Here is a 24,228-nt window from a genome sequence, read left to right on the forward strand (position 1 = left end):
TGTGAAATGGTCACAATGTGTAGTTAACTTCCATCACCACAGTTACAATTTTTCTTGTGATAAAAACTTAAGATCTACTCTCAGCAACATTCATATACACAATATAGCATTATTAGCTATAGTAACCATGCTGTATATTACACCCCCAGGATTTACTTTTAACTGGACGTTTTTATCTTTTTATCACCCTAAAAAATATATTTTTTCTTTTTTGATGTCCCTCTGGTACCGAAATCTGTGCTTACTAAGCTGAATCTTCCCCAGACTTATACTCTGGAAACCCAAAAAGGCCAAGTAGGGCTAGGCAGAAGCCCGAGTCTCAGGTTTCCTTCCAACCCTGGCTATCAACACACAGGAGATCTGATGAGAGAGAGAACCCAAAACGTAAGCGTAGCAGAGGATCAAACACAGTTCTCCTAGAATGGGTCTAATCCAAGATCCCAATCTGAGGACAAGCCCAGGGAAGTTAGGGCAGCAAGGAGGCTCTGTGTCCCTAGAGAGGTAGCCACAGACAGTGAAAACTTGCAAACGTAAGCCCAGTTTACACAAGTGGCTGCAGTTCAGTTCAGTTCAGTCGCTCAGGCCCTAAGAACTCGCCTATGACATGTGACTGGAGCCAGACGGAAGGGGGCGGGGCTAGGACCGAATCTCAAGCAGAAGAGGGGAAGGACCCGACCCAGAGGGATAGGGCGTGCCTGCTTGCTCAGTCGTGTCGGACTTTTTGCGACGCTATGGACTGTAGTCCGCCAGGCTCCTCTGTCCATGGAATTCTTCAGGCAAGAATGCTGGTGTGGGTTGTCATTTCCTTCTCCAGGGGATCTTCTCGACCCGGGAATCAGACCCACTCTCTGATGTCTCCTGCATTGGCAGGCGGGTTCTTTACCACTAGCGCCACCTGGGAAGCCCCCACCCAAAGGGCTGAGCAAGGCTAATTCCCTGGGGAGAAACCAGGAGGCGGGCTCAAGCTTACTGGTAGAGCCAGGAAGAGGGCGGAACTAGAGCAGGAGAGAACCCTGGGGCGGGGCAGACCTGGGTAGGGACGGGGAAAAGGTCTGGAAGGCGGAGCAGGCTGCGAGGCTAGGACCTTCCCGTGGTATCCTCTCCAGGCCAGGGGGATCTCAAGACCAGAAGGGAGGAGCAGGGGCGTGGTCATGACCCAAGAGGCGGGGCAGGGGCGTGTCTAAACACAGGGGGCGGGGAATGGGCGGGGTCAGAACGCTGGGCCCCAGAGGATGATATTTAGTAGCTAAGTCGTGTCCAACTCTTGAGACTCCATGGACTGTGGCCCACCGGGCTCCTCTGTCCATAGAATTCTCCAGGCAAGAATACTGGAGTGGGTTGCCATTTGAGCCCCGGGCAGATCCAAGCCCAGAGGGCGTGGCAGGGACAAGTCCAGGACTCCAGGGTGCGCCCAAGTCCGGAGGGCGGAGCAGGGTCTGGTCCGAGTCCTGAAGGCCAGGCGGGAGCAGGGATGGGCCGGCGACGACGGTCAGATGATGGACGGCTGCAGGCCTAGGAAGCGCAGGGCCAGGACGAGCAGGCCAAGGAACAGCAACAGCCCGAGCAGCAGCCGCAGGAGCGTCCGCGCGTTGGAGCCGCGGGTCCGCCCGGCTGTTGACTGCACATATCGCTCTACTGCATCCGCGAAGCTGAACTTGTCCGGCACGTAGCCAAGCTGGGCGCGGGCCTTGGCGATCTGGAAGGTGTGTGTCACGGCCACACTGCGCACCTGCGGGGAGAGCGGGACAGCCGCGGGGCGGGACTAGTGGGCGTGGGAGGCAACCTTGTTTCACTGGGACCGGAGAGGGTAGGGATTCCCCTTGCGTCGCACAGCGATTTAAAAGGACCTCCCAAAGTGTTGGATCTTGCGCCTTCCATGTCCTCATGGGGAGGACTTCCTTTCTCTCTTCCGCTCCCATTTTCTTTGAGGGCGTCGCCTCCCCGATGTCTTTTCGGCATCTCCTCACCTTACTGAATTTCTCAGTCCCCCAAAAATAAAGGCCCCACCTCTGCACTCCCTTCCTTGGCCTAGAAGATGCTGGGGCTCAGGAGAACCTTGATACATTCTGCCTATAGCCTGGGTGCAGCTCTCCGGAAACAAGTGTCTCCAGGGTATACCCTGAGCTTTTCAGCCCACAGCCCCAGATCGAGTCTGGGCAGGCAGGTCCCAGGGCACTCCCTTGCTTATTAACTGAGCTTCCCTAAGAGAGGAATTCAATTATGCAGAAGTGATGACTCTCCAGGGCCTGAGCAACCTTCCCTGCTGGCAGAAGTCCTGGGGCCCACAGGCTTCAAAGGAAGTACCGACAGCTAACAACTGCTGAGCTAGCACCCCGTGCCTGTCGGACTGAATTCTTTCTGGGCCTCCTCTCATTTAATCTTCTGAAATGCTAATACCACTGGCTCCTCTTGAAAATTGATCAGAGAGGTTAAGCGACTTGCCCAGGGTCACACAAGGGAGCTAAATTCTAGCCCATGCCTTTCCCTGCTATGTTAGGACTGGGAGGATACCCTCCCACTTAGTTCATTTCTTCTGCTTTAGTTCCTCAGCTGAACACTGGGAAGGAGTCCACTAGCTGCTTGATTCTGCTGTGGCCCTGTAACAGCCGTTGGGGTCAAGCCCCTGATCTTGGATGCTAGTGTGGGGAGAGAGGGAGAGAGGCCAGTTCTTGTCTCTTTTTGCCTCAGTTAGCAAGTTCAGGGCTTTGGGGGATACAGCTATGAAGTAGATAAACAGGGGTCCCAGATCTCAGGCTTGGATATCACCTCCTTTGGGAAACCCTCCCTAACTTCCTCAGAATTGATTTATGTGCCTCTTCTGTGTACTCTGAAGTTTCTCATCACTTCCCCCAATACAGTCTTTATCACAGTGTTTTGAGTTGCCTGATTGTTGGGCGGTCTTCCTCTTTGGATGGACTGTGAACTCGCCATTAAATGAGATAATACTCTTTTTGCCCTTCCTAACTTACCAGAGCATCAGGGACAGTCAAATCAGAGAGTGGACTGGAAGGATTTTGCATATAATACCAAACACCACTTGTTGCTTTACTGTTTGTGAAAGTGAAAGTTAGTCACTTAGTCATGTCCAACTCTTTGTGGACTGTAGCCCACCAGGCTCCTCTGTCCATGGAATTCTGTAGGCAAGAATACTGGAGTGGGTTGCCATTTCCTTCTCCAAGGGATCTTCCTGACCCAGGGATCGAACCCAGGATTCCCTCATTGCAGGTGGACTCTACTGGCTGAGCCACCAGGGATTAACAGATTATTACTGTTTATAATCTGCATTAAAACATCCTCTCTTAATAAACAACAAGGGCCTGTATAGCACAGAGAATTATATTCAATATTCTATGATATGGACATCCCTGGTGGTACAGTGGATAAGAATCCACCTGGCAATGCAGGGGACATGGGTTTGATCCCTGGTCCAGGAAGATTCCATGTGCCAAAGAGCAGCTAAAGCCTGTGGGCTCCAACTACTGAGCCCACACTCTAGGGCCCACAAGCTGCAAATACTGAAGCCTATATACCTACAGCCTGTGCTCCATAGCAAGAGAAGCCACTACAGTGAGAAGCATCAGAAAGAAGAGTAGTCCCCGCTCATTGCAATTAGAGAAAGCCTGCATGCAGCAACAAAGACCCAACACAACTCCCCCAAGATTATATATATATTTGAAAGTCGCTCAGTCGTGTCCAACTCTTTGCGACCCCATGGACTTATACAGTCCATGGAATTCTCCAGGCCAGAATATTGGAGTGGGTAGCCGTTCCCTTCTCCAGGGGATCTTCCCAACCCAGGGATCAAATCCAGGTCTCCCGCACTGCAGGCAGATTCTTTACTAGCTGAGCCACAAGGGAAGCCCCAAACCATAATGGAAAAGAATATTTAAAAAAGAATGTAAGGATATATAACAATCACTTTGCTATATAGCAGTAATTAAGACACTGTAAATCAACTATTCTTCAATAAAAAAAAATCCTCTTTTGAACAGTATATGTGAATAGGAAGTAAGGTCAGCCCTACCTTCATTCCTTAGAACAATGCCTGGCATACAGTAGGAGCTCAATACATGTGAAACGAATGAAAAAAGGCTAGGAAGTCAAACTAGAGGGCTGGTTAGTATGTAATAGATTGGCCAGCAGAGGGCGCCTGAGCCACGGTGCCCAGAAACTTCACAACTAACTAGGGATCCTTTGCTCCAAAATTGAACAAGGAAACCAGAGACAGACAGGGGAAAGACAGAGGAGCCAGCGCCCAGCCCGACCACAATTCAGCAGCACCTTGGCAGCTATTTTATGTGAATATGATTCCTGACATTTCACAAGCTAATGGTTAAGCTTGGAATCTTTTAGGTCTAGTCTGGGTTCAAATCTCAGTGCTGCTACATAAGTAAATAGTGATGGGCAGGTTATTTCACCCTCTCCCCCTCCCCTAACTGTGTGTTTCATTTCCTCCTCTGTACATGGAAGTGATAACAGAATCCACAGTGCGTAGTGGTTGTCAAGATTAAATGAGATAAACACAGTGCCTGGTATTTCATCATCACAAAATAGATGGTCCCTATTTTTATTTTTCTCTTTTCTGTGCTAGTCCAGATGGTTAAAAGGAGAAACCATAGGGAACTGCTTCTTTTCATGGCCCATTCTTGATTCTCTGAGGTGGGGAGCACTGAGCTTTGAGTGTGAAGTCAATTCTAGGTGGGACCTTGGTATGTGTATGCATACTCAGTTGTGTCCAACTCTTTGGGACCCCATGGATGGTAGCCTACCAGGTTCCTCTGGCCATGGGATTTTCCAGGCAAAAATACAGTGTGGTTTGCCATTTCCTCCTCCAGGGGATCTTCTCGGCCCAGGGATCAAACCCACATCTCCTGCGTCTCCTGCATTGGCAGGCGGATTCTTTACCACTGAGCCACCTGGGAAGCCCTGAACCAATCAATGATTGGTTCACTCTAGTGCTCACAATTTTTCACCATTAAATGAGATACTAATCTTTTTGGCCTTCCTAACTTAGCAGTGCATCAGGGACAGTCAAGGGAGAAAGGAAGGATTTTGCAAGTAACACCGAACACCACTGTTGCTTTACTATTTACAATCTGCATTAAAACATCCTCTCTTTTAGGACTTCCCTGCTGGTACAGTGGATAAGAATGTGCCTGCTAATGCAGGGGACATGGGTTCAATCCCTGGTCTGGGAATGTTCCACATGCCTCAGAGCAACTAAAGCCCATGTGCCACAACTACTGGAGCCCATGTGCCCTAGGGTCCATGAGCCACAACTACTGAGCCTGTGTGTTGTTACTACTGAAGCCCCTGCACCTCGAGCCGATGCTCCTCAGGAAGAGTAGCCCCCGCTCATCACAACTAGAGAAAGCCTGCATATAGCGATGAAGACCTAGTGCACCTAAGAATAAAGAAAGAAATAAATGAAAAAGTAATGTTTAAATAAAAACAAAACATCTCTTTTAAACTCCATATGCAAATAGAAAATGCATCATTGTTATTTGAGAACAGTGTCGTTAACACAGTAGGTCCTTAATTAATATATACTTATTCAGTGAGCAGGAATTGTGAGCCTCAAACTGTGAGCCTTGAGTCAACAGGCGGTGTGTGCACAGTGACAGCTGTTGGGGAGTGGAGACATTCCAGAAGGTGAATGTCATGGAACCTGCCTTCGGGAGCCTCCAGTCTGGCTGGGAAGGCAAGCTGCTTATGAATGAAATGACAGTGATGAAGAATGGGCTTGGAGCTATCACCCTTCAGACCAAGAGAGCACAGCCTAAGCCAAAGCCCAGAGGCTGGGACATGATAAAAGAGCTGGCCCTAGATTTGGGCGCACATGGGAGATTCTGAGACCTCAGACAAGCATCCAGTTATGGTGTCAGAGTAGGAGTGGAGAAGGGGCAGGAAGAAGGGCACAGGGGCTCCCCTCACAGCAGCCCACTTACCTCACTCCGGGTGAGCAGCGGCGGGAGGCTGCAGATGGGCCTCAGGGCCAGATGCAAATACTCCATCACCGTGGCTGTGTGGGGAGAGAGGGACCAGTGAACAGGTGCCTGCTCTTCACAAACTCCAGGGAGGCTCTCAGGGGCAAGTCAGTTGGGGGGCATTATTTGCTTTGCTAGGAGTAGTCTTCACTTTGCCAACATTTTTCTGTCCTTGGGATTCCTTTAAATCAGTTTCTCAGCACAGCCTGGGGCACCTTGCTTGGTGATGAAATATGTCACAAGTAAGTTGTTATTAATATTAAAAGCCTGACATCTTAAAATCAATCTGAGCAGATTCAAAGTGATATCTACAATCATGTCTCTCTCACTGACTTCTATTCCGGTATGCTCTCTTGAGTCAGAGAGAAAGAAGTTGGGGCAGTGATTGAACTCAACATGCGCTTTATACTGGATCACTTTTTTAAAAATATTCCAGCTTCCCCCACCCCTTTGTACCTGTAGAATGCTGAGATAATAGGTCTGGGATGTGGCTGAGGCATTTCTAGATTTTAAAAGCTCCCAGGTGATTCTACTGTGCAGCCAAGGGTAAGAAGCACTGAGTTACAGATAGCTCACTGGGAACTGGGAATTCATAGGTAATTCACTAAAACTGCCAGAACCTGCAGTTGAACTTTTCTCAGCTGGGAGTCAGGAGTGTCACTCTTGGAGATGCTGTGCAGGGGAAGCCGTTCTGTGCCGGTGCCCTGGGAGAGAGAAGTCTGCAAACCCCAGCTTTCAATGGCAAGCATGCCAGTGCTCTTAAAGAGCAACAGATCCAGCTGAGGTTTTCCAGGAACTCAATTATCTGTGACTGGAGGGCCACTTATCCCCTGGGGCTGATCACTCCATGCCTGACACACGCTCAGCATTCCAGTTGGAAGGAGGCCAGCAGAGAGACACCGGGCCGTGAGAGTAAAGACTGAGGAGGCGAAAGTGAAAGTGTTAGTCGCTCAGTCGTGTCTGACTCTTTGCAACCCTATGGACTGTAGCCTGCCAGGATCCTCTGTCCATGGAATTCTCCAAGCAAGAATACTGGAGTGGGTTGTCATTCCCTTCTCCAGGGGATCTTCCCAACCCAGGGATCAAGCCTGGGTCTCCTACACTGCAGGCAGACTTTTTTACTGTTGAGCCACCAGGAAAGGCCCAGGGTCAAAACTGAACCTCAACATGTCCCAAAGCAGCCTTAACTCCAGGTTGACCCTGGTGGATGGGGCAGCCTCTCCTCTACCTGGCTAAGCACCTTCCAGCACAGCAGAGGGGCTGGAAGTGGGCTATGGAGTCAGCCGAGCACAGTGTGAATTCTGCCTCTCCTGCTTTCTCAGCATGGCATTGTGGGCAGGCTGCTAACTTGTCGGGGCCTCAGTTGCCTCATCTTTACAATGGGCCTAATCATACCCACCTGGGAAGTGGGATAGACTTTAAACAGGGCCAGGACTAGGGTGAGGGGAGTAAGGTTCCTTGAGGGCAAATTTAAGGAGGCACTTGCTCTCAGGGCTGGGCAAGTGCAGATCAGGCTTGGAGCATTTGACTCCTGAGAGTGCGGGTTTCCTTAAATTTTGTGCCCTCATGGCCCCACTCATCCCAGCTAGGTCCTGGCTCTGGGTTTAAAATGAAGTAACGCATTGATGCTTTCTGAACTGTGGTGTTGGAGAAGATTCTTGAGAGTCCCTTAGACAGCAAGGAGATCAAACCAGTCAATCTTAAAGGAAATCAATCCTGAATATTCATTGTAAAGACTGATGCTGAAGCTGAAACTCCAATACTTTGGCCACCTGATATGAAGAGATGACTTATTAGAAAAGACCCTGATGCTGGGAAAGATTGAAGGCAGGAGGAGAAGGGGATGACAGAGGATAAGATAGTTGGATGGCATCACCAACTCGAGGGACATGAGTTTGAGCAAGCTCCGGGAGATAGTGAAGGACAGGGAAGCCTGGCGTGCTGCAGTCCATGGGTTTGCAAAGAGTCAGACACAACTGAGTGACTGAACATGGGGACGATAATGCATGTGCATCTGGCACATGGAGGGTTTTCTCACACACACACTCCCTTCCTTACCTGACAGGTAAACCCAGGAAGTAGGAACCTGGATCCACGGCTGGCTGTACCCCAGCTTCTCAAACTGCAAGGAAACATGGCTTGAGGCGAGAAAACAGAACCTGAAGGGCTAGCATGCAGAGACCACATACTGCCTTTACCCCAGAGTTATCAGAGCACCCCCTGGCCCCTCCTCAGCTGCCCACCAAAGCGGGCAGACCCCACAGCCAGCCCTACGTTTACACCAGTCTTTAAATGAAATCCATGCTATAACCTGGAAAATTAAGTGGGAGCTGGTTGCACAGAGTGGGTTTTTAAACTTGGGCTCATTCCCATCTAGTCATTTTTTACATCTGCTTCACCCAAACACACACTAAGGCACTTATATAGAATTTACGATAGCCCGCCAGGTTCCTCTGTCCATGGGGAGTCTCCAGGCAAGAATACTGGATGGGTTACCATGCCCTCCTTCAGGGGATCTTCCCGACCCAGGGATCAAACCCACATCTCTTGCCCTGGCAGGCAGATTCTTTACCACTAGCACCACCTGGGAATGTATGACCCAGGAATTCCACTCCCAGGTGTAGACCCAAGAGAAATGAGAATGTATGTCCACACAACTATTTATACACAAATGTTCATAATAGCATTACTGATAACACCCCCAAAGGGAAAACTGAAATTTCTATCAACTGATGAATGGATTAACAAAATTTGGCATATCCACTGAATGGAATATTTTTTTTTTGGTAATAAAAAAGAATGCAGCGCCGATATGACACATCCACAAGATGGATGAACCTGAAAACATTATGCTAAATGAGAGAAACTTAACACAGAGCCCAAATGTATGATTCTGTTCATAGGAAATGTCCAGAACAGGCAAGTCTATAGAAGCAGGGAGGAGGTTAGTGGTTGCCTATGGCTAGGGGTGGGGTGGGAGGAGAGGTAAACAGAAATGACAGCCAAAGAGTCTGGTTTTTGGAGGGGTTCTTTTTGGGACTTCCCTGGTGGCTCAGAAGGTAAAGCGTCTGTCTACAATGCAGGAGACCAGGGTTCAATCCCTGGGTTGGGAAGATCCCCTGGAGAAGGAAATGGCAATCCACTCTAGTACTATTGCCTAGAAAATCCCATGGACAGAGGAGCCTGGTAGGCTACAGTCCATAGTGTCACAACGAGTCGGACACGACTGAGCGACTTCACTTTCACTTTCTTTTTGGGGAAGGTGACAAAATGTTCTAAAATGTGTTTTGGTGATGGTCATACAACTCTTAAAATACTAAAAACCATTGGCTTGTATGCTTTCAATAGGTGAACTGTATGGCCTATAAATTATATCTTAATAAAGTTGTTAAAAGTTGACATGCAAAGGGCCTGAATACCCCAAAGATATATCCTCCAGTGTGGGGTTTCTGGTCGACCCCTTCAAGGAGTCTGTAGGCTGCTGGGAGAGGAGGCTGGGATTCTCAGCATGGGGGCTGTGCCTCCCTTTGTGAAGGCCAGCACCTCCCTTTGGGCTTTGTCCACCTCCTACTTACCTCTTTCAGGGCCTCCCTATATAGTACGGAGGTGGGGGGCCCACAAGGCAAACTTCACAAGACATCAACATAAATCAGGAAGCAGGCTGAGAGGGACCGTGGCAAACTCGGGGAGCTCCTGGCCTCCTAAATGGGTGGTCATGACCCAGGTCCAGTGTCTCCCAAATGGACACTGTTGCCAGAGCTGGCCTTTAATGTGAAACCTTCTGAGCTTTTGGAAGGAGGAAAAGGTGACAGGGAAAGAAGACGTGGGGATCCCGGAATTCTCACTTGAGTTGGTGGCGTTGTCTGGGCACCTACCAGTGGGGCCATCCACTCGAAGAGGTTGACGCTCTCCCCGTCATTGATGTAGTACGCCTGCCCACTCTGAGGGGACACGCGGGGAGGGGGATGTCAGGCACAGGCCATCACCTGACCCCGTCCTCTCTGACGGCTCCTAGAAGCTGCCCAACTCCCCATTCTCCCAAGCAGCCCTGGAGAAAGATCTGAACAAGTCCCTTTGGATTCCGGGGCTGCCAACTGACTAGCTGTATGACCTCGACAGAGTCACTTAAACTCTGTGCCTCAGTTTCTTCATCTGAGAAATGGGAGCATAATAATGGGATCTCCCTCTTGGGCTGCTCTAAAGGTGAACTATAACAATGTATGTAAGATGCTTAGCATTTGGTGACTGTCACTCTGGGATCAACACCACCTGCCTCCCAGGGTCATTTCAAGGAGCTAACAATGCTCTAAAAAGTATCAGCCACCCCCCAGCTTTCCTGGGCTGACAAGCCCATGAGGCAACTTGAGTTGGGGAGATCTGTTGTGTGTGAGCCAGGAATCCTGTAGGGATGGGGGGCACCTACCTGCAGCCTGGGGGGTAAGGAAGGGGAGCACTGCAGGAGACTCACAGCCACGTGGCCCTTGGCGGCAGTGAGGGCTTCGGCGGCTAGCACGTGTGCCTGCACCAGATTGCGAACATGGACCCAGTTCATCTGCGTCCGTCGGTCCCCAAATCGGAACATGAACAACCTCTTCTTAATGTAGCTCTGGTGGAGGGGGGACAGGGTAAGAAACACTGACAAAGCCTGGAATGGCTTTTAATTCCTTCTCTGTGCAGACAGCTCCCAAATTTCTAGCTTCAGGTCAGACCCCTCTGTCCCAGCCCCACTAAACCTTCCTGACAGACATCTCCACTTGGTGGCCCGTTTGGTTGCCAGATAGACAAGGCTGACTTGCCCTGTCCTGTGAGTGCCCGACCCCAACTGGCCACCCCTGCTTCCCCTCGGCCCACAGCACCCAGGGCTAAGGCCAAAGCTCTGCAGCCCACTCTGGCTGTCGCCTCCCTCCCTCCCTCTCTGCACCCAACCCATCTGCAAACCCAGTTGTCTCAGCTGTTACAATCAGTCCAGCGTCTAGCCACTGCTTACTGCCTTGACTGCCACCCCATCTCTCACCTGGACACTGAAATAGCCTCCTAACTGGTCCCCCACTTCCACCCTCAGCCCCTGTGGGCTGTTCTCCATGCAGCTGGGGATCTTTTTTAATCCTAAGTCAAACCACGTCTCCTCTGCTCAGAACCTTTGAGACTCCTTTCCAGTAGGTCAGATGGCTAAGGAGACCCTTCTGCTCTGGACGCAGCTACTCTCTGACTTGTCTCCCACCAAACCCCTCGGTCTCACTCAGCTCTAGCCCTCGTCCTCCTGCCTGGAACATGCCAGCAGGTTCACACCTCAGGGCTTTGGACCTCCCGTGCCCTCTGCCTGGAAGGTTCTGCCTATCTGTGTGATACACCGGTCACCTCAAGGTGCTCAACGTCCCTGCTCGAAGAGGCTTCCTGACTGTTGGCACCCCAGCTTTCCCCCACCCCACAGCACTTTTCCTCTTTCTCCACAGTCCCCCCACCTTCGAATATTCCTTGTCATGTAAGGTGTTTATTCTGTCTCCCTTCCTGTGGGAATACAAAGCCCACAGGGAGGGGGGCAGAATTGTCTGTTTTGTTCACTGTTAGTCGCTCAGTTGTGTTCAGCTCTTTGTGACCCCATGGATTGGAGCCCACCAGGCTCCTCTGTCCATGGCATTTCCCAGGCAAGAATACTGTAATGGGTAGCCATTCTCTTCTCCAGGAATCTTCCCGACCTAGGGATTGAACCTGGGTCTCCTGCATTGCAGGCAGATTCTTTACTGTCTCACCCACCATGGAAGTACATCCCCAAACCTGGAACCGGTTTTCATTTCCAGCATTGTGCCCAAACTCTCTCCTCTATTTGGATCACCTTCTCTCCACTACCTGCTTTGCTTGGTTAGCTCATTCCCTATTCAAACAGCACAGGTGTCACTTCCTCCAGGAAGCCCTCCTGGACTCCCCCTGCCAGGCCCTCTCTGCTGTCTTCCCATCTTCTCCCTCTCACCTCAACCCATACCACCCTGAATCTGTGACTGTGGCACCTGTCTCCTTGACTAGGCTGTGAGAAATCTGAGGACAGGATCTAGAGCCCCTTGCAGCCATATCCCTGGCACCCAGCTTTGTTTGGAGAGAGGCTTTCTGTGTGGAGACCCTGGTGCCAGCAGCATGAGATGAGCCCTCTGGCCCTCAGGGGGCCCACATCTGGGCAGGGCAACAGTTTCTTCTGCCTCTCTGGGGTTGTAACTCCACGTCTTCTCTATGGGTACCAGGCCTGGCTGGAGTACCCCCAAGAACTCTGTTCCTGGTGGGCCTGGTGGGGGCAGGAGTTATCCCAGAACCGAGGGTCCCCCTCTGGGGCACTGACCCAAGACTGACATGGGGACCACGGGTCCTCATTCACACAATTCCAGCCGGGTTCCCCCCCGTGCCTCCGGCCTCAGGTGGGAACAACGTACCGCCACACGGGGCAGGTGCCTCTGCTCTTCGGGGCCGTAGATCCCTGGGGGCCGGAGCACACATGTCCTCAGAGAGCCTCCTCCTATGACACAGGGGAGCGCAGTCAGGGGCCTAGGAAGGGGTAGATGAGCAGGAAGGGGGATAGAAAGGCTGTCCACATCTCCTGGTCCTACCTGGACAGGTTAGTGGGATAGGCAGGTCCTTGGAGTTTTCTCATTCAATTAATTATTCTCTCAGTAGATCAGCTAGTCATTCAACAAACACTATTGAGAATCATCCCCCTCCCCACTCGCTCTGCACTGGGTCCTGGGATGGATGCTGTGAAGAATCCCAGGAGGACCAAGAAATGGTGCCTGAACTCACAAAACTCACAGGCCAGTAACAGAGGCAACACTTAAGTGCATGGCCCATGAGAGTTTAACCAGCTCTGATAGATGTGATCGCCTTTGACTCCCACGAGAGTCCTACTGTGCCCATTTTACAGATGTGCATGGACCCACATGCCCTCATGCCAATAGCTATAGCTCTTTCTTTCTTCTAGTCATTAGCTAAGGTCCATAGCGCTCTCAGAGAGGTTTTGCTACGTGTCTGGTGCCTTTATCTGATGCTCTGGTAAGCCTGGAATTTTCCCCTCCAGGCAGCCCTAGGAGGTGAGAGCTGTTATTATCCCTGTCTTATGGATAAAGGAGCCAAGGCTCAGAGAAGAGATGTGATTTGCCTAAGGGCACACAGCTCAACCTAGTGGAGCTGAGATGGAGATCCAGGTTCAAGCTGTTTCCACTCACACCTCTGGTGGCACAATACTAACAACTCAGCTCCCTGACCCTCAGCTCTCTCAGCCTTGGTCTCTTCACCTGGATGCTTTGTAACTAGTGGTTGCAGTTACCCTTTCCCGACAACCAGAAAGGAAGACTAGAGCCATCCGCATGAGAGCTGGAGGTCTGTCCCCCCTCTCTGCTGTGTCAGCAGAGTCTCCAGACTAAGATAGAGCTTGGTCCAGGGCTTCCCAAATTCTCTGCTGAGGGGTCCCCATTGGTGGAAGTGGGAGCCTGTCACCCTGTGGGGGGAGGTCTAGGGGTATATAGCCTGAAGAGCTGCCCCAAACATATTCAAGTCTTAAGAAAGTCTACAAAAATTTCAATTTATTCTAATTTATTTAAAATTTTTTTCAGTTACTATTTGTAAATTATTTGACTCCCAACCCCATCTCCTTAACTGAGATAGTGCCTCCTGGTAGATGTTCCACTTCCCCCAAGGCTCAGGTTCCCCAAGCAGCCTGCTCCCAGTTTGGGGAGCTGAGTGTATGCCATCCTCTGGGACCAGAAGCCCACCTTTCTTTGGAAGCTCCTTCCCCTTTGCACCAGGTTGGGGGTGGTGGAATGTCAGTGTAGATACATTTCTTTTCTCTGAGGTGGCGTTCCAAGACCCAGGCTGAGTCAATGCCATCTTCTCACCCAGGAACATAACTCTGTGCATCCCACTAACATGGATCTAAAATCCTTAGAGTGGGCTCACCCTGAGAGACTGATCACCAGATACTGCCTCCCAGCTCCCTAGAATCACCCCGACCCTGTCATTTCTAAACCCTGGTGGTCATTTTCTGGATGATATTTTCCAGAAGCTATCACATATCCTTCCAGTATAAATTCCCTTTTCTTCATAAATTAGCCAGGGACGGTATCACAGGGTCATAGCCTGCTCCTGACTGCTCTATAGCCATCCTGACTGTTCCTTCTCCAACACCCTCACTTAACAATAAAGCCCAGTGTAGTGGGTTGAATGGTGGGCCCCGAAAAGTTATGTCTGTGTCCTGGAACCCATGGATGCTACCCTACTTGGAAAAGGGGTCTTTGCTGATGTAATTAAGGATCTAAACATGAAACTATCCTGGATTATCCTGCTGCCACTGCTAAGTCACTTCAGTCGCGTCCAACTCTGTGCGACCCCATAGACGGCCTCCCACCAGGCTCCTCTGTCCCTGGGATTCTCCAGGCAAGAACACTGGAGTGGGTTGCCATTTCCTTCTCCAATGCGTAAAAGTGAAAAGTGAAAGTGAAGTCGCTCAGTCGTGTCCGACTCTTAGCGACCTCATGGACTGCAGCCTACCAGGCTCCTCCGTCCACGGGATTTTCCAGGCAAGAGTACTGGAGTGGGGTCCCATTGCCTTCTCCATGGATTATCCTGTTGAGCCTTAAATCCAATGTCAGGTGGCTTTATAAGACACTCACAAAGGGAGAAGAGGAGAGGCCACATGAAGACAGAGGCGGAGACCAACGCCAAGTGATGCGGCCACATACCAAAGAAGGACCCCAAGCTCCTGGAGCCACCAGAGGCCGGAAGAGTCAAGGAAGGATTCTCCCACACACTTCTGGAGGGAGCGCAGCCCAAATGACACTTGGATTTCAGACATCTGACTGTGAACTATAGGAACTGTGAGAGAAGAAATTTCTGCTGTTTCGAGCCACCAGGTTAGTGGTGATTTGTGCTGGTGGCCCCAGGACACTCACACACCCAGAGACATAAAGACACAGAGCCTTCACATGGAGCTTGGGTCTGCAAGTCTGAAGACTCTGCTATAGGGCCCAGGCTGCTCCCTGCCAGGCTAGAGGCAGAGTCTCTCAGGGACCAGCTGGGGGAGCAGGGACTGGAAATCACCCAGGGAGACTGTGGCAGGCCTCCTGCGAGGCAGGTATCAGGTGAGCTTTTCTGTAGACAGCCTGGAGCTAATTTTAAACTCTGGGTCACCTGGGCATGGAGTGGGGGTTGGGGGAAGGCTGGTTGGGCTGCACCTGACATTGGCCAGTGGGGTACTGGGCGGCTACGTCACAGAGGGGTGGGGCCCAGGGTATCCATGACTGTCCTGACCATGGAAAGCTGGGGATGCTTGTATAAATAATTCTCAGCTGGAGGATTAGGTGTCTGACTTGTAGGAGCGCAGGTCCATCCAGGGGAGGCCCTGATAGAGAAGAGAGTTCTACTGCGCAGGCTCAAACTTCTGGGAAACACAGCTGCATATTCGTACTGGGATAAACAACTGAGGCCTGACAGGTCCAGGGTGAGGGGTGAGGTGTGGGGGATTTTAGGGGGAAGTGTTCATGCTCAGAGACCACTCAGCCACAGCTAAGTGGAGCACTAAGTGGAGCCTGGGGCTAAGTGGTTAGCCCCAGGCTCTGGTGTTAGACTCCCCTGGGGGGAGGTGCCTTTTCAAACCCTACGTCTGCCACCTAAGAGCCGTGTGACCTTGATCTAGGTCAGTTAACCTCTTAGCTTCGGTTTTCTGTCCTGTAAATTTGGGGATTATGATACCAAGCAACCTTCACCCTCTAAATCCACTTGGCTCCTGAGTGTAGACAGTGAGAGAAACCAGCTTTTCTGATTCTTTTTAGTTTCTGAATTTCAAAAAGCAAATATAATTTGGATAGCAAGGGCTTTTAATATATTTAACTCCTGAGTTTGGAAAGAAACTGGGTCTCTTGCCTTACACAGATGCTGTCAAGAGATAGGAGACTTTTGCTGAAAGGTGGTGGAGCTGGGGTTTGAACTCAGTTCAGTCTGATGCTGGTATGTGGGTGTTTAGCCACTGCACCATGCTGCCACCAGTCCTTATTCTATTATTATTCTTTATGACAATATGATAAGAAGAGGTAATCCAGTTGGGCAGCCAAGGCCAATTTTTCTGGGAGTTCCTGAAGCGTCCCTCACTTGCACAGCCCTTCCAGAGCACCACGCCTCACTGCATATTCATAAATTTGTACTCTTTTTATCTAGAAGAGGATTCCCCCATACTGGATGCCCACCTATGTGGCAGAAAAGAGGGCTAGACTTGGGCTAACCCAAGTGTCTCCCCACCAGACCATGAGCAACGTGAGGGCAGAGACTGGATCTGATGTTCTCCAGGCTGTATCCCTGTTGGGTGTGGGTGCTCAGAATGTGTTGGATGATGAATGTCCAAGGCCCTGGGGAAGTGTCCTTTAGAAGGAAGCTGGGCCTCAGAAACATACCAGCTAAAAGCGAGAATTGCTCATGTCCTTCAGGGAGGCAGTAGGGGACACGCATGTTGGCTGTGAGCAGGCCCCCAGTACTTACCTGGGAGAGGCGTCCCATTGGCCATGAGGATCAACTGGTCAGCGATGGCTTTGGTTCGGGAGTAGTGGTCCATGTGCTGTTCAAGGACAGGGAGAATAGAGCCACCAGATGGGGTCAGGGACACTGCTGATCACACCACCCAGCCCTCCTGGCCCCAGGGCTGCACTTTTGCTTCTGACCATACGGGAGTTCACTTCTGGGACCCTCACCGGGAAATGGCCAAGCCCTGAGCCCTACTGCCGCTCCTCTCCCTCTGGGTGGGAGCCACGAACAGAGGAGAGAGTTCAGAGCAGTAACAATGGAGCTTCCCGTCAGCCACGTCGCCTGCACTGGGTCGTCGGCTGCGCTGGGATGTGGATGCTGGATGCATGTCAGATGGACTGTTTACATGGAATCCTTGTGCTCACGTGGCATTTTCACATAATCGTCTCATTTCCAGCTCTCCACATCCCCACAGAGTGGTGTTATCATGCCCAGGTGTAGAAGGAGAGCCTCCAAGTGAAGTGATCTGCTCAGGGTCCCACAGTAGAAAGTTGCTTTGCTGGTTCAAGGCCAGGTCGGTGTGATTTCAAAGCCCTTGCTGGCATGACTGAAGTAGGAGAGGGCTTGAACCATGCTGTTTGGGGACTTTTTGCTCCTGGGTCTCACCCTGAGTTGTGAAGTTGACCCTGGCTCTGCCCATCCCTACCCTTTGAACTGTGGGTCCCAGGTCCGCCCTGCCCACCTCTCCAGGAAGCCAGGTACCTTCTCCAGTGGGAAATATGGCACCGAGTCCTCATCGCCTTGTTCTATAGGCTTCCCGCCAAATGCGACATTGATGGTACTGGTGTAGACAAGCCTTGGAACCCGCTGGCGGACACAAACTGCAGCGACAGGTCACACAGCAACACACACACACACACACACACACACACACACACACACAGCGCTGATGTGAGTAGGGAGTTGGCTGAGGGGTGCCCCTGGGGACCTCCTTGGATGAGTCCTCCACCCACCCTCCAGCACACATCCTGCCTCAGGAGGGAAGGGCCTCCTTCCCTTAACTTGGGGAGGGGTCAAGCCCCTGCTTTGAGAGTCCCTGGGGGCCAGGCTGCCTCACTCTTCCTTCTCAGTGTGGCCACCTTGCCAGGGACAGGTCAGAAGAAAGTCTCATTCAGTGGGGACATAAGGAAAACACACTCTAGAATCAGAGAGAAAAACAGGAGGGAGGATAAGGCAGGACATGCCCTGAGAGCCCAGAGGTGGGTCTTCTCATTTGGAACTTCAGCAGCGTTTCTTGCTCCCAACTGCTAAGCCCTCTGTGCAAACTCCACTCCTGTGTCCCCAGACACACTGAGGTCACACTGAGCCCCATGCCAGGGCCTGGGCACGCCTGCAGAACAGGAAGGATGTGCTGCCCACAGACCCTCCATGGGGGAGGGCAGGGGGTGGGAGGAGGTTCCCACCTTTGTCCCCCTGCCCTGTCCCCCAGAGCTGGGCCTGCGGCAGCCCAGGTAAGGAAAGAAGCAGCAAACACACAGCGGGTCACACTCTGCTCTGAGCGCCTACCATCGATCACTAGTTTGGTGCCTCCAACGTTTATAGACTCAATCTGCTCTTTTTGTAGCTAAAAGGCAAGACGGAGGTGTGAGAGTCGAGGTGCTGTCTCAGCCCTGTAGCTGAGGGTGTGCGGCTGGGCTTGGGTGGGGCGGGGTGGGGGGCTGCAGCTCAGAGGCAGGGATTCCCAGGGGCCCCTGGTAGTGTGGGGGCCCTGGGCTCTAGTGCCCCTCTCTGCTCCCGTTTGCCTGGGCTACTGGGGATTTCCAGCCCCCATCTGGCAGTCAGCTCCCTCACCTATAAAGTGAGGGAAGAGTCCCTTGGATGGTTGGCAGGATTTAATAAGCCCCATGAGAGGACCTGATGCAGGGCTTCACACAGAAAAGAGCCTCAAATATGTTGGATTGCTTCCTGGCTCTAGAAGTTTCAGCTTCCTTATCCATAAGACAAAGACAGTAATACTGCCGTCTACCCTAGTGAGAGGGCGGGGGTGTGAAAAATAAAAACAACTGGGCCACAGTGAGAGTTGCTTGTGTGTCAGGGGCACAGCGAAGCCTTTACATCTCATTTAATCCCTACAACCACACAGGGAAGTGGGTTCCATACTGATTTTCAAGCTATATTTATTCTTGTTGCAGTTGTTTTCAATAGGTAATACAATCACAAGGTTGAAACTACTCAAACAGTAAAACTAGTATGCAACGAAGAAGAAATTTGCCTCCCATTTCTAATACAAATGTGAGTATATGCCTTTTATTTAAAAAAAAAAAAAAGTGTCAAATGCTGTTTTCCCCCACAGTACCTAGGAAATTGTTCTGTTATCAGCGCATATTGAGTTACCTCATTCTTTCGCCTTCTTTTGAATGGCTGCATAGAAGTTCATTGTTAGGCTATATCACAATTTATTTAAATAGTCCCCATTAGTTGGGCATTTTGGTTAGTTCCTGCTTTGTTATTAAAACCAATGCTGCAAATACATAAGTAAGTGTAGTTTCTGAGTCAAAGGCTGTTGCATGCGTTGACAGATACTGTTACACTGCTGTCTGGGGAGGTTGTGCCATTAGCTCTAGTTGTGTCCTCACTTAACAGATGAGGAAACAGAGGTGCAGAGAGGTTAACTTAACTTTCCTAGTCACACAGCTAGAAAATGGCAGAACTGGCACTTGGTCTCATGGGGCAAATGTAGGCTGGGTATAGCCCAAATCCTCCCTGGAATAGGTGAAGAGCATAATGAACACCCAGGGATTAGGGGGGCGGGCAGAGCCAGGACCTAAGCCCTGTGTGTGGGGGGTGTCTCACCTGCTCAGCACCAGACATTCCGTAGGAGGCCACGTGGAAAACACAGTCCACCCCTTCGAAGGTACGGTGCAGAGCCTCTGCATTGCGGACATCAGCCTGAAACAGAGGAGAAAGACACGGAGGTAGGAGGTCTGGGCCCAAGGTAATCAGACATTACAGCTGTGGCAGGTCCCAGAGCCAGCCCCCTGACCCCACCCAGGCCCAGCATCTGCAGAGCCCGGACAAGCTGTGGGGCAGGATTTACTAGATGATTCCACTGGGCGTCCGTCTTCATCATCATCAGCCCCGTCTATGGAGCTAAGTCACAGAGAACGCGCTCAGAGTTTTACACGCACTGTCTCAACTCCCCATAAGTCTCTAGTGAAGCAGATACTGTTGGTGTCCCCTTTCTGTGGATGAAGACGTGAGACTCAGAGGTGTGGGGCCCTGTGGCCGTGGCGGCTCAGCTGGGAGCTGGAGTCTGACTCTGAAGCCTGTGCTCTTCATTCACTACCAGCGACTGGTTACACATCAGACACCAACCTCTGACCTCCTCCCCCACCCTGCCCCCCCGCCCATCCCCCAAGACTCATCACTGCACCTGGATGAACTCGGTCCCTGGGCACAGCTCCCACTGGGGTCTGCGGAGGTCGAGCAGGATGACAGAAGTGCCGCTCTTGGCCAGGCTGGAACCCAGGCTAAAGCCCAGGTAGCCTGCTCCTCCGGTGACCACAACCTTCTGCCTTGAGGCCTGCCCAGGGGTGGCCTGAGTCTTCTGCTGTTGAGCCGGTGTTGGGATTGTTATTGGCTCACTGGGTCTTTGCCCAGCCCCTGATCCCCGCCTGGGTCCAGGCCCTACCTCTCGGCCAGGGGAAGGTGAAGCTCCTAAAGCAGCAGTAGGCCACTGCCCAGGACCCGACATTGCTCCAGACCCTTGTCTGGGTCCCAGAACATCACTAGGCCCCTGCCCAGGACCCAACACTGCTCCAGACCCTTGTCTGGGTCCCAGAACATCACTAGGCCGCTGCCCAGGACCCAACACTGCTCCAGACCCTTGTCTGGGTCCCAGAACATCACTAGGCCCCTGCCCAGGACCCAACACTGCTCCAGACCCTTGTCTGGGTCCCAGAACATCACTAGGCCCCTGCCCAGGGCCTGACACTGCTCCAGACCCTTGTCTGGGTCCCAGAACATCACTAGGCCCCTGCCCAGGGCCTGACACTGCTCCAGTCCCTGGTCCATATTCTGTAGCAGCACCAGGCCTTGATCCACGTTCTGGAACTATACCAGGCCCCAGCCCAGGTCCAGACACATTCCCCAGGCCTGAGACCCCACCCCAGGCCTGACAGACGGGGCAGCTCTGCTGGCCCTGTCCTGCAGCTTTGCAGGCCTCTGGGGAGGAGACTGCCGGGTTGGGCTTCATCTTCTACTGAGCCATGTGGACCCGGGATCTATCCACCTGTAGGGAAAAACAGAAGAGCATATGCTCTAGAGTTGTCTTGAGTCATGTGGATTATCACACTCCTGGGGGCTTAGGGGACTTGCTGGTGGGAATTAGAGACCCTCTGAGTTCCCAAATCTATCCCTGTTGGAATCTTGAGAACTTCCAAGGTGGCTGCTGCCTTCCTCAGAGAGTCAGAGACAAAGCAGCCAAGGACTTGGGATTCACAGCTCAGGAACCCAGGGCCCAAAGCCACACCACATGGCTGAGATTTACACCAAGCATGCCTTACTTCTCTGCTGCTGCTGCTAAGTCGCTTCAGTCGTGTCCGACTCTGTGCGACCCCATAGACGGCAGCCCACCCGACTTCTCTACCAGCTCCTTAAAAGCCCAGTTCCCATGTAGTATTAGAGGGAGATGGATCAAATCATGCCACCTGATTGGGTTGGGTCGGGGGGAGGCACGGCGGTGACTGCTTTCTGATGGGGAAATGGGGAGGACTTCCTGGAGGAGGAAAGAAGGGAGGAGCCACATGGGATCCAAAGGGCCTTGGTAACTTGTCCAAGGGCTGGACCACCTCTGCCCTGGCAACTGCTGCCTCTGGTTCTCCCAGGTCCCCAGTAGTGCAGCTGGCTGACACCACAAGGCTTGCCCAACCCGCTGTGGGCTTCAGGATAAGGTCTGCGGTCCTTGGGGTCCGGCTCTGAGGATCCTGTCCTCCTCACTCAAGACTTAAAGCGAGCCAGGCTGTCAGTCACTGTCACCATCATCTCACCCCCTACCTCCTGCTCCACCTGAGGATAAGGCTGGACTACAGGCCGGATCACCATGATCATCATTAATAACAGCAGCAATGTGTACTGTGTATTCTGGGTCTACCAGAGTGTGCCAGGCCCTGCGGATACAGAGACAGGTAAACTCTGCTCCGCGTGGCACACAGTGGCTATAAAAAAAGAACAGGTGCGAGGGAGGGGACATATGTGTCCCTATGGCTGATACATGCTGCCGGATGGCAGAAACCAACACAAGGTTGTAAAGCAATTATCCTTCAATTTAAGATAAGTTAAAAAAAGAACAGGTGCAAATGTGTGACTGAGTGATGGGCGCACAGGTGTTGCTGGTGGTGGTCACAGGACAGAGTCTGGGACCGCTGTATGGTATCTTCTAGTCTCCTGTCACTGCCCTGCTGGCCATAGTTCTGAGTGAGGGATATAGTTAGGCGCCATACAAGCTCTGGCACTCACGGCTGTAACAGGGAGGGGAGACACCCCAGATCTCAGTCATCACAGAGTATGAGTCCAGTTCCCCCAGCAGGAGAGGGAAGGAACTGCAGAGTGGAACCCTTCTCTACCAGGCCTGGCACTCTGTGCTGGGAAACAGTCTGTGGCACCAGAGTATTTTTCTATCCTACGCGGATGCTTTCTGTGACAAAGGTTGGGACCCTGCCGCAGGTCGAATTTCCCGGGTGCGCCCTTGGGTAAGGTCCTTCTAACCTTACTGCACCTCAGCATCCACGTCTGCCTGATGAAACCACTAACCCTGTCCACCTTACCGATGGCAGGGCCCTCACAGGCCACCGGCACACATGCGCCAGGAGGGCTTGGATCAGGTAGTGTCCGTGGCCCCCACCCAGTCTTGTGCCTGGGACAAAGCAGGCTGTCACTAAACAGATGCTGAATGAAAGAATGAAACCCCTGGGAGCGGTTCTGCCTCTGGGAGCTTAGGGCTAAGAGAAGAGCTGGCCCCGGCACCGCCGCATTCAATCCTCCCAGCAGCCTTGTGCAGCGGAGGCTTACTGCCCCCATCATCAGGGAGGGAAACTGAGGCTCAGAGAACATTTGCGAACTCTGATAGAGTCTGAGTGAATGGCTGGCTCTGGATCCAGGTCGCTGGGGACTCAAAGCGGGGTCGGGTGAAAGGCAACAGGGAGAGGGGCAGGGACAACTCCAGACCCATCACTCACGCTGGGTGGGTAGGAGCGGGGCAACCCATCCCATGTTGAAAGCCTCCTGCTGGGCAGGTCCTGCCTGCTGCGGCTGCTGCGCGCGCCCCCTTCCCGTGCCCCGCGCCCGGCGCCCCAGCGGCGCTTACCTGGCCGGGCTCCCGCGGCGCTGAGTGATCTCGGCAGCGCCCGCGCTTCGGTTGGTCTAGATGCTGAGCCGGATGCTGCTGGGCCTCCGCCTCCACGGGGTCTCCGCCTCCAGGGGGCGGAGCCGGCCGCGGCTTCGGGGACCGCCCCGCGCCCGCCCCTCGCCTGTTTCCCCTGATCCTGCTGCCCACTCCACAACCTTGGTCTCTAAGGCGGGGACACGCAGGCTCTCCCAGAGGGGAAACCGCGGCCGGTCGAGGGGTGAAATGGGCCACGATGCTGGTGGGGAGAGGGCAGGAACGTCCTGCATGCTGGGCCCGATCCTGCCTGCAGAGACGTCTTGAACCCCAAGAAAGGGTGTTTCTTTCTTCCACCCACCTATCCATCCATGTCCTCTCCCACGCGGTCCCTTCTGTTCAGCCTGCCTCCTGCTTCTTTCCTCCTGCCCTCCTTCCTTCCCTCCCCGCTTCCTCTCTTTCCATCTATTCATTTCCCCACTTTTCCATCCATCTCTGTCTATTCATCCAGCCTTCTACCAATTTAAAACTGTTTTTTGTCCGTTCATCTATTCACCGACATTCTGCCTTTCCACTTAATCCATCCTGCTTTTCATCCATCCAGTTCATTCTGTATCTTTCTTTCCTCCCTTCCACCCATCTGTCTACCCTTCATTTCTTGCATCCTCCACCCAACTCTGGGTTATCCATTCTCCAATGCCATCGTTCCACATTTAATAGGTTATTCTTGTGCTGTCCTTTCCCTTGCACTGGGGACCCAGATGGATCACACCATCCCTGGAAAACTCATTCACAAGTGGCAGTGGCAGAGAGGCAAGAATGTGCCCAGGAGTGGGCACAGCTGATGAAGTGGAGCTAGGGGCGGGGCTGTACTCCAAGGCTGACCCAGAACACCAAGGGCTGCTTACTTTGGAGAGGGCTAGTGCAGAGGCTTCACCTGTATGAACCTCCTTTGTGTGCGTGGGTAGGAGCGGGGAAGAGAAAAAACCTCAGCCAGCACGTGCTATGTGGCAAGTGGTAAGGTATCTTGCTCAATTCTCACAACTCTGTTTTAACGCTGCTTGCTTCATTAATCAGATTCAGAGAGATGAAAAGGGGCGTAGTGGGGGACTGTAGTGGGGCAAGGCCACTACATGGGGTCAGTTCAGTTCAGTCACTCAGTCGTGTCTGACTCTTTGTGACCCCATGGACCGCAGCATGCCAGGCCTCCCTGTCCATCACCAACTCCCGGAGTTTACCCAAACTCATGTCCATTGAGTCGGTGATGCCATCCAACCATCTCATCCTCTGTCATCCCCTTCTCCTCCTGCCCTCAATCTTTCCCAGCATCAGGGTCTTTTCAAATGAGTCAGCTCTTCGCATCAGGTGGCCAAA

The 24,228-nt window shown here is 52.2% G+C and overlaps 1 protein-coding gene and 1 long non-coding RNA gene across 3 annotated transcripts; one reads left to right on the top strand and one right to left on the bottom strand.

Annotated features, from left to right (window-relative positions):
- The first annotated feature begins 1,220 nt into the window (after positions 1 to 1,220).
- LOC147345287 (uncharacterized) lies at positions 1,221 to 5,475 on the top strand. Its single transcript, XR_015154642.1, has 2 exons — positions 1,221 to 1,703; positions 5,123 to 5,475. It is a non-coding gene; the product is annotated as an uncharacterized LOC147345287 (long non-coding RNA).
- On the bottom strand, positions 1,490 to 22,933 carry SDR42E2 (short chain dehydrogenase/reductase family 42E, member 2). 2 transcript variants are annotated; one of them, XM_086375365.1, is made up of 12 exons: positions 22,840 to 22,900; positions 19,909 to 20,766; positions 19,329 to 19,424; positions 18,042 to 18,099; positions 17,238 to 17,356; positions 16,494 to 16,569; positions 12,407 to 12,489; positions 10,456 to 10,593; positions 9,863 to 9,928; positions 8,046 to 8,109; positions 5,949 to 6,022; positions 1,490 to 1,729 (listed from the first exon to the last, which is right to left on the bottom strand). In XM_086375365.1, the coding sequence occupies exons 2-12, from the start codon at positions 20,728 to 20,730 to the stop codon at positions 1,490 to 1,492; spliced, it is 1,836 nt and encodes a 611-aa protein (XP_086231491.1). In that variant the 5' UTR covers positions 20,731 to 20,766; positions 22,840 to 22,900. The 2 variants fall into 2 exon arrangements, 1 of the variants encoding a protein (XP_086231491.1); XR_015154641.1 differs by lacking the exons at positions 1,490 to 1,729; positions 18,042 to 18,099 and having other exon boundaries at positions 4,531 to 6,022; positions 22,840 to 22,933.
- Positions 22,934 to 24,228: the final 1,295 nt, after the last annotated feature.

Source organism: Bos grunniens, chromosome 25 (assembly GCF_055505025.1).
Source record: "Bos grunniens cultivar Pamir isolate PY7600 chromosome 25, Bosgru_T2T1.0, whole genome shotgun sequence".
In the NCBI taxonomy this organism is placed as follows: Eukaryota; Metazoa; Chordata; class Mammalia; order Artiodactyla; family Bovidae; genus Bos; species Bos grunniens.

Bases quoted from the DNA above. Each gene is read 5' to 3' on its own strand.
- SDR42E2 (XM_086375365.1), bottom strand. From the start codon at position 20,730: ATGAAGCCCAACCCGGCAGTCTCCTCCCCAGAGGCCTGCAAAGCTGCA. The intron at 17,357-18,041 runs GTAGGCGCTCAG...CTGTCGCTGCAG, and splicing joins CACCAAACTAGTGATCGATG to TTTGTGTCCGCCAGCGGGTT. The intron at 12,490-16,493 runs GTAAGTACTGGG...CCTGTGTCATAG, and splicing joins CAATGGGACGCCTCTCCCAG to GAGGAGGCTCTCTGAGGACA.